The sequence below is a fragment of the Lytechinus variegatus genome, chromosome 19, assembly GCF_018143015.1.
Source record: "Lytechinus variegatus isolate NC3 chromosome 19, Lvar_3.0, whole genome shotgun sequence".
Classification (NCBI taxonomy): domain Eukaryota; kingdom Metazoa; phylum Echinodermata; class Echinoidea; order Temnopleuroida; family Toxopneustidae; genus Lytechinus; species Lytechinus variegatus.
Window position 1 is genome coordinate 4209169 of NC_054758.1, and position 12875 is coordinate 4222043.

Consider the following 12875-nt stretch of genomic DNA (forward strand, 5'->3'; position numbering starts at 1 on the left):
AATTTAAGAGGGTCTCTGAAGGGGCTTACACAATTGCTAGTGCGACCGTTTGCGACCACTTGGTCACAATATATGTTGCACAGAATCGCAACGGTTGTAAGCAGTCGCACCACCATTTGTGAAATGGGCTTAAGTCACACTTTGTGAAACATATATCAAGTAAATGTGGTCAGAAGTTGGATGGAGTTTGTTCCAAAGATTTTGGAGTTGATATAATCCTATAATGACATTATCTGTGTATGATAACTTCCGTGAAATACCACTAAGTTGGCAGATCATCTGCTATGATTCAAATCCCACCCATTATGCTAAGTTCATCCACATTGTGTTGCGCCCAACCAGGTGAAGTGAAGAGTAAGTTCATAGCATATAGTGGGCGCATCGTGGTCTAGTGGTTTCGACTCTCACCTTTCAAACAGAGGGTCGTGGGTTTGAATCTTAGCCATGGCGTGTTTTCCTTCAGCAAGAAATTTATCTGTGCTGCACTCAACCCAGGTGAGCTAAATGGGTACCGGCAGGAAGTAATTCCTCAAAAAGCTGTGCGCACCGGAATCGGTAGACTAGCTTAGCCGGGGTAATATTTCAGCGCCTTGAGCACCTAGCAAGGTAAATACGTGCGCTATACAAATCCTATATTACTGTTTATTGTTCTGAAACCTTCCTTTCAGTTGATGATCTTGTGATGACTTCATCTGTCGTTGACGATCTCCAGGCCGTCCGTGTTTCCTGGGAGCCCCATGTCGACGCTGCCTACTACAACCTTGTCTACATACCAGATAACGGCAACGTCACCTCCGAAGATTTGACCAACATCTCCGACACCTCGGTAACCATCGGCAACCTCACGCCCGGCAAGCGATACGTCTTCATACTTTCTCTTTACAACATGGATAATGAGAGTTCCCTGTTGGCGCAGACTTCGTATACCCTGAGTGAGTTTCGTCAATCTGTCTCATGCTCCTGGTTCAAATACTTGATATTTGAATTGAATTGGTTTATTGAAAACGGCATCAAATAGGTAGCTCGCAAGGTGAAAATATTCAATTTACAAACAAATATTAAAAGAAATAGTATAAGTAAGCAAAGCTGAAAAAATCTGAAAAAAAATTGAAAAAAATACAAAGCTAATTGTATAATAGAAATTATTTCAATAATCATGATATTGTGACTGATAAAATGTGACTGATAAAAAAACAATAAACGTAAAAATATCCTGTTTTTTTATATCAGAATACAGGAAAGAAACAAACTCGGCTAACTGAACAAAATAGATACGAACAAAACAGAATATAAATTGTTTTTGCAAGCAAACCTTTATACTGTGTTCGATGTACATAAATAAATCGTTGTCCAGATTGAATAGGAATTAACTCTTTGCATGATAAATTTATTGGGGGGATAATAATGACAATTGTTTCCATGTTATTTTCTTTAATTCAAGATATCCATACATTACATGTATTGCACCTTTTATACTTATTATTATTATTATATAGATTGAATTAATCACGAATTTGCAAATTTGCATCATCAGCACACAAAGGGTTAAGCAATACTTACAACAAGATCAGTTACCATAGTAACTGCTATTAAAGATAAATTCCAGTTCTGGTAACGATCTCAATATGACTTTTTACAGAATCTATTATAATGTCCAGCCAAGTGTTTGTTTGTATGAATAAAAAATGTGTGCCAAAGGATTCTGGAAGAAATTGTGTAATTGCTGAGAAACAAGAAAAATAAGCGTGGATTCGGTCACTTCCGTCGGGTCTTTATTCCAGCAATAATTATACACTGTCCCACGTGTGCCTATCTGTGTTGGTGATCTTCATTGTGAACATTTGTCAGCGTAGATTTCAAAAAGTTCAGTTTATGTAACTGTACCAGATCTAGATCCTCGATGATATACTGACAATTAAGCCTGGTTTTACAGACTTTCTCATGAAATCAGTGTTTACTGCAACTACTGGCATTTCTCTTTAAATGTCTACTTGTCACCATGGTAATATTCATGAGACTCGGATTGTAATTCAGAGTGATTATTTATTGACAAAACTGATTATTGTATGATTGTTTGCACACAAATACATGATCAATTCATGAATATAGAAGGAAAGTGATAAGGGCAATCTTGAACAATTAACACTAAACGAGCTACAATAAGAAGAGATGCTTGTCTTAGAGAGATTTGAATTATTCAAGAGGTGTGAACTGAACTGATGATGGATATTTCAAAGAAGTTTGTGCCAGAGTGGGAGCATTGTTTTTAAGAATATTTCATTTTCGTTTTATTCACAGAACCGGAAAGCCCTATATTGCGGATAATTGAGCCCTCAGCAACCACCGCTGAACTTTCTTTTGTGCCAACTGTTGGAGTGTACGAAACGTACGAGATCAAGGTTAGACCATCAGGCCCGACTTTGATCGGAGACCGAGCTGCAGTCGGTCGGCGGTTCATATCAGGTCTTACACCCAACACAAATTACACTGCCACCGTCACGCTTAGGACTGGTGATGAAGAATTTGAAGACGATATCGATTTCACGACAGGTATGAGAACATTCCTTCATTATATATAGATTACCAACATGATGTCCATTTAAATTCTTCAGTATTATGGTAATACAAGTATCTTTCGACATACATTTTCAAATTTCCTTGTGATACATTTTGAACAATGCATAGTGACAATGTGATGTTAGGCATATGAGAAAGAAAGGGAGACGGAGGCATTTTTATTTTTTATCCTTTGTCTGTCTGTTTTGGTTAGAAATGCCCACCCTTAAAGTTTGAAGTAATTTGAAGAATGTTAAGGTCACAACTATGTCATATGCCAGTGGCAGGGCTCTAAAACATTGTCATTTTTAGCAGGTGTTTATTATTCCCCATAGCATAGTTATGGCCTTCTTTGCCAGATTGTGACCAATTTTGTGTAATAGTTAATTCTCAGGTCATTGAAAGGTCAAAGTTCACTGGTAGAGGTCAATAACCCTTCTGAGCCCAATGATAACTTTTTTTAGCAAGTTAATATTTGTCCTATGAACTTGCTGAGCCTGGCTTACACTGTACTTTGATAATTTTCATTGTAAACTGTTAGATGTGCTTCAAAAATTTTGAAGGTTGCCACAAGGACAAGGGTCAGTGACAGTGGTTAACGACGCCATTGAAGCCACTGGTTTCAATTAAGGCCCATGGCACAAAGCTTAGCAATGATCATGGAACATTTTTTTCGACGATTTATTGCATCGACTACATAGTACAATTAATCGTGAAAATCAAGAATTCAATTAATTGCTCACCATTGTGTTATGGGGTTCGTTTTAATTCTTTGTAGCATAAAAATGTTCATGCTTAAAGGACAAGTACATCCCAACAAAAACTTGATTTGAATAAAAAGAGAAAAATTCAACAAGCATAACACTGAAAAAAAGTTTCGCTTCATTTCACAAAACAGTTATATGCACATCTCGGTCGGTATGCAAATGAGGAACTGATAACATCATTCACTCACTATTTCTTTTGTATTTTATTATATCAATTTTTAAATTTTTTTATTTTCTCGTCATTGTCTTGTAAAATGAAGTTTCATTCCTCCCTGAACACTTGGAATTCCAGAGATGCCAACCCTCCTGATGGAGGCTCCCGAAAATCCCTTACGATTACCATCCTTCCTCCCGAAATTACGATTTTTTGCATTGATCTAATCGGATTGAAAGTACATGTATCGTCTGCTAACTTTAGCATGTAGTAACTCCATAGAATTCGCTGCTACTAAATTCTGTGTGAAAGGCAGCCAAATAAGGAGCAGCGAAAAGCTGGTGCATGTGATATGCCCAACTGGAATCCACTGTGCACCAGGTCGGTAGGCCCGGCTAGCTTCACAAGGCGTGTGCGTTCGCTGCCCCTGGATTTGTCGAGTCGTGCGATGGAATATCGTTGCAAGATTTCGGCGCATTGATGGGTTGATATCGACACGAAATGGCGGGAAATCAACAAAAGAAGACCAAGAAATGGTCTCAGAAGTATAAGACTGAATACAGTCTCCAGTACCCGTGTATTCAGAAGTCGGAAAGAGGATTTTACCATGAATTTTGCACAGTTTGCAGCGTGGACATTTCAAGGAATACGGACATTGCGAAGAGGAGATCTGAAGTTCTTGCTCCAGCTCGTACCCTGTTGACTTATTTCACCAAGCAAGGGACCAGTGAGGAGGAAGACATTATCTGCGCCGAGCTTTTTTTTACTGGATTATTATGATTCCTCATTATTATTGCTGAATAGGTACTTTTCTTCTATTGTCCCCTCATTTTTTTACATGTAAAAATGCATATTTTTCTTTCATTTTTATGTTAAAAAAGTGGGAACAATGTTTTTTTAAAAACATGTGAAATGTTCCAAAATAAGGGTCAGATTGCACCAGAGAGCATCTAGAAATCCAGAGCTTCCAGGGCCCTAAGGTGGGCCCTGGACCCCCGCCGTAAAGGGTCGAGCGCTCCGCGCTCAAGATGTGCGTTCGCGCACATAATTTAGTGTCGGTTGCAAATCCTCCCTAATTCTGATTTCCAAAAGTTGGCATCTCTGGAATTCCATAATTTTAACATTTTGTGCTTCAGGCAAGGAGGTCCTGAACAACAAATTCGTAAAAATTGAAATATTGTATAATTCAAACAATAAAGAAGAAAAGAAATAGTGAGTGACATCATCGACTCTCTCATTTGGATGTAACTGGCTCGTTCATATAACTACTTTGCTGAAAATAAGCAAAATTTTGAAATGTCATAACTTTCTTATTTTAGATCCGATTTTGGTGAAATTTTCAGCATTGTGCTTGTCTGATTTTACTCTATTGATTCAAATCAACATTTTTTGGAGGTGGACTTGACCTTTAAAGAATTTTTGAAGGATGTCATATTGCCAAAGCTCAGTGGACAGGAGTCAACAACCTCATGTTGTCTTTCAATTCATTTAAATTCAATAATTCTCATCTGTCAATTTAAAAAATTAAGTAACGTAATTGGCAACCAAGGCCACCAGGAAGAGTGCTCCAGCCACCGAAGGATTTAAAAGGCCACATAGGTACAGGCCTGGAACTGTCGCCCTGAAAGAGAACCACTGCTACCAGAAGAGCACCGAGCTTCTGATCTGAAATTCAAACACATACATGTATTTATATGAATACAGATGATGAATAGAAAACAATTCTCATCCTCTAGATTGGCCTCAGAGCCCTTTGAAGATTACAACAGGAAAAGTGAAATTGTGGAAATCTTAAATTCAAATCAATCAATCAATCAATCAACTAACCACTAAATCAACCAATAAATCAATCAACCAACCAATCCTTCAATCAACTAATCAACCAACTAATCAATCAATTAATCAATCAACTCATCAACTGACCAATCAATCAACTAATCAATCAACCAATTAATCAATCAATCAACTAATCAATCAACTAATCAATCAACCAATCAATCAATTAATCAATCAATTAATCAATCACCCAATCAATCAATCAACCAATCGATTAATCAATTAATTAACCAATCAATTAATCAACCAATCAATCAACCAATTAGTCAATCAGCCAATCAATTAATCAGCCAATCAACCAACCAACCTATCAATCTATCAATCCATTTTTTTCTTGCAGATGCTCTCGAAGAAAACTCTTTGTATGTCGCTGACAGGACAACCACATCCGTCAGGCTTGTCTGGATAGAAAACCCAGCCAAAGCTCTCTATGCCATTCAGCTCTTCAGAGGTGGCAGCATCTTTGTGCGAGGAGATTCTTTTGAACGCTCCGATCTAGAACCTGGCACTGAGTATAACCCAATCTTGTACTTCATGGACCCGGGAAATGACGACTTTACAACGGCGGACGATTCACTTGTGTTCACAACACGTGAGTACATTGAAATTGATCTGGCAAAGACTACACATGGTGGCTGCTAACGCAGCCACAATGTGTAGTCTTTGCCAGATCAGATGTATAGGCGGTGGCTGCTAACAGCCACAATGTGTAGTCTTTGCCAGATCAGACGTATCATACCAGAGCAGATGTATAGGCGGTGGCTGCTAACGCAGCCACAATGTGTAGTCTTTGCCAGATCAGATGTATAGGCGGTGGCTGCTAACAGCCACAATGTGTAGTCTTTGCCAGATCAGACGTATCGTACCAGATCAGATGTGTAGGCGGTGGCTGCTTACACAACCACAATGTGTACTCTTTGCCAGATCAGACGTATCATACCAGAGCAGACGTATAGGCGGTGGCTGCTAACGCAACCACAATGTGTAGTCTTTGCCAGATCAGATATATAGGCGGTGGCTGCTAACAGCCACAATGTGTAGTCTTTGCCAGATCAGACGTATCATACCAGATCAGATGTATAGGCGACTATCGCTTACGTTCAGCATAGCAGCAAAGACAATAACTGCAGCCTCCGCGTAGATCATAGACTAATGGTGCATGGGCCTACCAGAGGTAATGAAAAATTGTACATTCCAAGGGCAATCAATGAGAAATGTAAGAAGCCTTTTGGGGGACCTTGGAATAGTCTCGCTAATGAATTAGTTAATACACCCAGTGTCCACAGCTTCGAGAATGGACTGGATAAGTATTGGAGGTGTAAACCAGTGAAATTCAAGTTTGACGCTGACCCACCAGGTTATGATCCAGCCAACCTAAGGAGGAGACAGAATTCGGATCTAAATACAAAGGTTTAAGACTGCGTTTAGTAGCATGCATAGGTGTCCGTAAGTATTACGTATTAATATTGAGTAAACGTTGCAAGCCGAACTGCGTTCAGTAGCATACATAGGTGTCCGTTAGTATTACGTATTGATTTTGAGTAAACGTTCCAAGCAGAAATTAAATCGTAGAGGTGTTGTGGCTCAGTGGATAAGTCTCCCGACTGCGAACCACAAGGTCCGGGGTTCAAATCCCACCACAGCACTAGCGTCCTTTGGCAAGGCGTTTATCTACATCTGCCACTCTCGACCCAGGTGTAGTTAATGGGTACCTGGTAGGAAGAAATTCCTTGAATGCTCGATGCGCCCGATCAGGGTAGCCTTGCTAAAGCAGGGGTAATAGTATGCAGTGCTTAGAAACATTTGTATTAAGCGCTTTATAAATGTTGCATATTATTATTATTAAATCTATTTCCTAATTTCTGCTCATAGAACCGGAACCAGTTTTGTTCTTTGAGGTCAAGGAAGTCGGTGAGACAAACATCACTTTCGTATGGAGCGGCCCTCCCACAGCCTTTCATGCATATCTCCTGTATATCACACCAGATGTTGAAAAAAGGCTGGGCACAGACGAGACAGAGATAACTGTAGAACTTGACGTAAATACAGAATATCTCGCAACAATATACACCATTGTTGAATCCACCTCAACGACTCTCAGCGAACCTGCAACGCTCAATGTGATTATTGGTGAGTCATTGATAGACATTATGCCATTATAACTTCATAGGATCAACTTTGGTCGTTGACATGCGACTGGCATGTAGTTCTCTATGACGTCATCAAGCTTATTGTGATCTATGCCTCGCATGGCATTGCTGTCATTGTTGTACGCATTGTATTTTCATGCATTCACGCCCGTGCCCTAAACTGTTGAAGAAGTTCTAGTATTCAATAGCAAATTTTGTACAGGAGCCTTCGGGATATTCATCGGATTTATTCCCTTTTTAGGGATACGCTCTGATACTGCACGGGCAATTGATGCGGACCAAAATACAGTACGTGTTTTTAATGCATCGCTAGGACACTCTCTATAGATGATAATAACTCTTAACTATAATAACTAGATAATAATATAGATTATTATATTATTTTATTGACTGCAGTTGCACAAACATGTTACATGTATCTTTTTACTCATCTATAGATCCGCGAGAACCTGGAGCTATTCAAGTTACTGAGGTGACTTCAACATCAATTTCAATTACCTGGACCGAGATCGCAGGAATCACCGACTATATCGTGAACCTTACCCTTGCGAGCAACAACTCGTTGCTTTTCTCCAGGATCAGCCGAGATTCCCGCGAGGCGAGCTTCTCCGGGCTCAGTCCGGGAGAGGAGTACGTCATCAAGATCGGGCTGCAGTGCGCTGGAGAGGTTCTCTCTCTTCGACAGTTCACACGTAAGACAATTCACACATAAGGCAGTCCACACGTTAGACATTTCACACATAAGACAGTTCACATGCACGACATTTCACACATAAGACAGTTCACACATAAGACATTTCACACATATGACAGTTCACTCATAAGAGGGTTCAAATGTAAGACAGTTCACACGCAAGACATTTCACACAGAAGACAGTTCACATGCAAGACATTTCACACAGAAGACAGTTCACATGTAATGTATTTCACACATAAAGACAGTTCAAACGTAAGACATTTCATACATAAGACAGTTCACACATTAGACATTTCACACATAAGACAGTTCACACGTAAGACATTTCACACATAAGACAGTTCACACATAAGATGGTTCAAATGTAAGACAGTTCACACGCAAGAATTTTCACACATAAGGCAGTTCACATGTAAGGCATTTCACACAGAAGACAGTTCACACATAAGACATTTCACACATAAAACGGTTTACTCGTAAGAATTGTCACTCATAAGACAGTTCACATGTACATGTAAGGCATTTCACACATAAAGACAGTTCACACGTAAGACATTTCACACATAAGACAGTCCACAAGTAAGACATTTCACACATAAGACAGTTCACACATAAAACAGTTTACTCGTAAGAATTTTCACAAATAAAGACAGCTCACATGTAAGACGTTTTACACATGAGACAGTTTACTCGTATGACATTTCACACATAAGACAGTTCACACAAAAGACAGTTCACACTTAAAACAGTTCACAACAAAGATAATTCTTGTACCATTGGCATCTACAATTCCACAATCATTTAGAATTGTTTAGCGATAGAAACGATTATTGTCCTTATTGTCATCTTCATCATCATCGCTGGCATCACAACCACCATCATCATCATCATCTTTATCATAATTATCTCCATTATTACCATCATTTATTCCATTCCCTTATCACAGGCCCCTTCCCTCCAATCTGCCCTGTCTTCACGTGGGTCGCAGAAGAGACCGTTATCTTCCAGTGGTCACGGCCGGAAGGCCAGCTCTTCGGCTACGAGATCACCTACGACGACAAGCACGGCCCGTACGCACCCATCGACGTGTTTGACCGAAACTCCCTGCAGCTGGAGAGGACCGTCTCGGGTTTGACGGACGGTGCGAACACGGTGGTGAATATTTCCACTCTCGCTGGTGCAGGAAGAACCCAGACGCGAAGCGAACACGTCTCCATCTCTCCGAGTGAGTAGTTATATAATATGTGACCTACCACCCCAAAACCATCAATAAGTCGCCAGGTAAGGTTCTCTGTAAATAACCAAAATAATAATTTAGTCTCCAAAAACCAAAAATCAAAGAATAGCTTTTCTGAAAGAGCAATTCTTCTTATTCATACTGTGAAAATTTGAAGTCGTGAAGTTGAACAAAAGAAAAGATGCAAGAGTTTCTTGGACACTACTTTTTCAGACCGCTTGGAAGTTTCACTTAAATTACACTGTATGCACATCTCGTGCTTGAGTGAACCCCAAACTTCAAAGCTTGTTTTCTCCTTATTTTTTAAGCTCTTATTGAGTGTCCTCTGCATTAAATCAAATACTTATAATAATTGTTGTTGGTCAATTTTAACATACATGTATTATGTACATGTATCATTTTAAAGCTTAGGAAATGAATTTCAAGCTCAATAAAATCTAAATATTCATTTTGGTTGACTTGTCTGATTTTTTTTCTTTTTCCTCTATAAAAACAATTTTTTATTTGGGATAGATTGCCCTTTAAGGGCAAAAGTGCCCTTTGGTAAGGCATTCATCACCATTACCAGGTCCCTAGGATAGGTCCTTAAGTCATTGGTCCTCTGGTTGCTTGTTTTCAAGCATTCATGCTTTCTTAGCAATCGGGTGAAAAAATAACCACCACCATCAATATATTTTATGATCCACAAACAAAGCATCAGTCAATATTTTTATTTATAGTCCAAGTCAGACATCTGGGACCCGTTTCTTAAAGGACTTACAACTGTTGTGACTTTGCCTTTACGGCAACTACCATGGCAACAGGGCAAAGCAGCCAATCACAATCAAGGTTACCATGGTAGTTGCAATAATGGCGAAGTTACCATAGTTGCAAGTCCTTTATGAAATGCACCTCTGATGAAAAATCATGAAAATTTAGATATTTCACTCTTTAACCCTTAAAGACTGGAGCCCCCCCCCTTTCAATTAAGGGAATAATGGGTGGGAATTTGTTTTGAAATAAAGAAACAAAGAAGAAATGTAACTCTGTCTTTTTTTATTGTTATTATTACTATTATTAGTAGTAGTATTATATTACATTATTATTACTATTATTATTTGATTACATAATTATTATTATTATTATCGTTATTATTATATTACATTATTATTATTATCATTATTATATTACATTGTTATTTTATATTAATATTATCATCATCTTAATCTTCTGCACTCTAGGGACCCTTGGCAGTGCCTTCAACATTACAACGGTGACCTCAACTAGTATCTCATTTGGATGGTATGACCTCCCAGATGCAACCTCGTACGACGTCTGCATCCAACCCATGACGGGGAACTCTACCTGCCATAACCTGACAGAGAAGATGACAACGTTCAATGATCTTACCCCTGGCGCGGCTTACACGCTCTTTATCGGATGGGACGATGCATGTGGAGTGTCCCGGACATTGAATACTAGTAAGTGTGATGTACTGCATTCCTCACGCTGTGCAACCTACATGTAGCTTGTTGTTTTAAAGGGGCCTACAATTGATAAATCATGGGGAAATTGAATCATTTGCGAAAGGCCAATTGACTTGCATAATTTAATCCATCGGTCAAGAAAGCCCATCGGACTAATGCGATAAAAGTTGGGACAGCACAAATTTCACCGAACTCGTGATCGTTATTTACTTCGGGTTGTCGCAGTTCTAGTTTCTAACAATCCCAATTCTTACACTCTTAGCAGGTCTCTTGATAGCTAAACCAAAACAAATATTCTCTGTGAAGTCACACGTTTCAAAGTGAAAACATGCAGTTTACTTCTGGTTATTTAGTCTACTACCTACATGTATCGCTCTCCTATTAAAACTCTCAGACATGCTGGTGTCTATTATATAGCACCCCCAGGCAGTCTGGAAGCAGGCCTTGTAATTGCTCTTTCGTATCATAAGCTGTTTTCTCGTTGAGCGAAATTTGAAACAGCAATAAATCATGGCACTTAGAACAAACTATCTTTATAGTGAAAGTAAGCCGAGTGGCAGACTTGAATCTGTTCTGAGATAGGCCTTGATATCAATTCAATTCAATTCAAGGTTTATTAAAAACATGAGTCGCAGCCAAATGGCTGAATTGTTCATGTATACAAAGTAAAAACAATTAAAAGACTCATTACATATTTCAAACATTAAAAAACAGTCACCTTTGTAAAAACTGACATGAGAAATATTTTCCTCATGATTTGTCAATGGTAGGCCGCATTAAAGGTAAATGACAGTTGTGGTAACGATCTCAAAATGACTTTTTACAGAATCCAATATAATGACCACCCAAGTGTCTGTTTACATGTATATGAATAAAAAATATGTGCCGAAGGATTCTGGAAGAAATCGCGGAATTGCTGAGAAATAAGCAAAATAAGCGCGGATTCGGGCACCTTTGTCGGGTCTTAATTTCAGCAGCATATATACACTGTCCCATGTGCTTTTTGTGTACACTATACAATGCAATGCACTCATCACTGTGTATGTAAATATCTACAATAGTGTACATGTATGCTTCCATGTACAATAGTATCTAATGCATATTATGTGTAATAGTGAAAGAAATATCACTTGAGCGAAATTGGCAGTTTGCTAGATGTTACTCTAGTTGAACAAAGCAGGCAAAGAGTTAATTTCAATTATGTTAATCATTATTTTTGTATAATAAATGAGAAATTGTAAAAATATTCTCTCTCGTTTCCCTTCTTTTCTTAGTTCCGGGCAGCCCTGTTAATACATCTTTGGGTAGCATCCTGTCGTGTGCTGGCCAGGTTACGTGGGATATTCCCGATGGCGATTACGACTTCTTTGAAGTCATCTACATGCCAGACCATGGCTTCACCGAATCTCCGTCCCACATCTACCGCGAGGACATCAACGAGAACCAAACCACCGTTGAATTTTCTTTCGTCGGCATCCTGCCCGACACCGATTACAACGTTTCTGTGGTGACTGTCTCCGGGGCACTAGACGTGAAGAGCGAGCCTTCGTACATCTCATTTAGAACAGGTGAGTGTGTTAATGGCATATACATTTATCAATCAGACAGAGCTAGGTTCTTTATTTGTCAGAATGTATGCAGGAGAACAATATGCATCAGCCTGCCTAGAATTCAGATGATGATAAACTCATCAAACTACTTGTCAACTGAAGTTTTATGTAGTTTATGAAGTTTTATGAAGTTTATGTGGAGGAGCCGTGGTGTAGTGGTCCTGACTCTCGCCTTGTAAACAGAGGGTCGTGTGTTCGAATCCCACCGCGGTCTGGCGTCCTTTGGCAAGGCGTTAATCCACACTTTGCCACTCTCGACCCAGGTGCTAAATGGGTATCCAGTAGGATGTGAAAATCATTGTAGCTTGTCCAGTACTGTGTGCGCCTCACAGGTGACTGACTGGAATACTCCCCAGGGAGTGGAGGATGTGCACACATTGTGTGCGGGAATGACTGATTGAA

General features: G+C 39.3%; 1 protein-coding gene across 1 annotated transcript in view; it reads left to right on the forward strand.

Annotated features, from left to right (window-relative positions):
* Positions 1–12875, forward strand: part of LOC121406223 — an 80800-nt gene that overhangs the window by 56013 nt on the left and 11912 nt on the right. The window contains exons 27-34 of the mRNA XM_041597246.1: positions 669–932; positions 2299–2550; positions 5654–5905; positions 7186–7443; positions 7901–8155; positions 9107–9385; positions 10618–10857; positions 12138–12431. Coding sequence (XP_041453180.1) covers positions 669–932; positions 2299–2550; positions 5654–5905; positions 7186–7443; positions 7901–8155; positions 9107–9385; positions 10618–10857; positions 12138–12431 — 2094 coding nt within the window. The remainder of the gene's footprint in view (positions 1–668; positions 933–2298; positions 2551–5653; positions 5906–7185; positions 7444–7900; positions 8156–9106; positions 9386–10617; positions 10858–12137; positions 12432–12875) is intronic.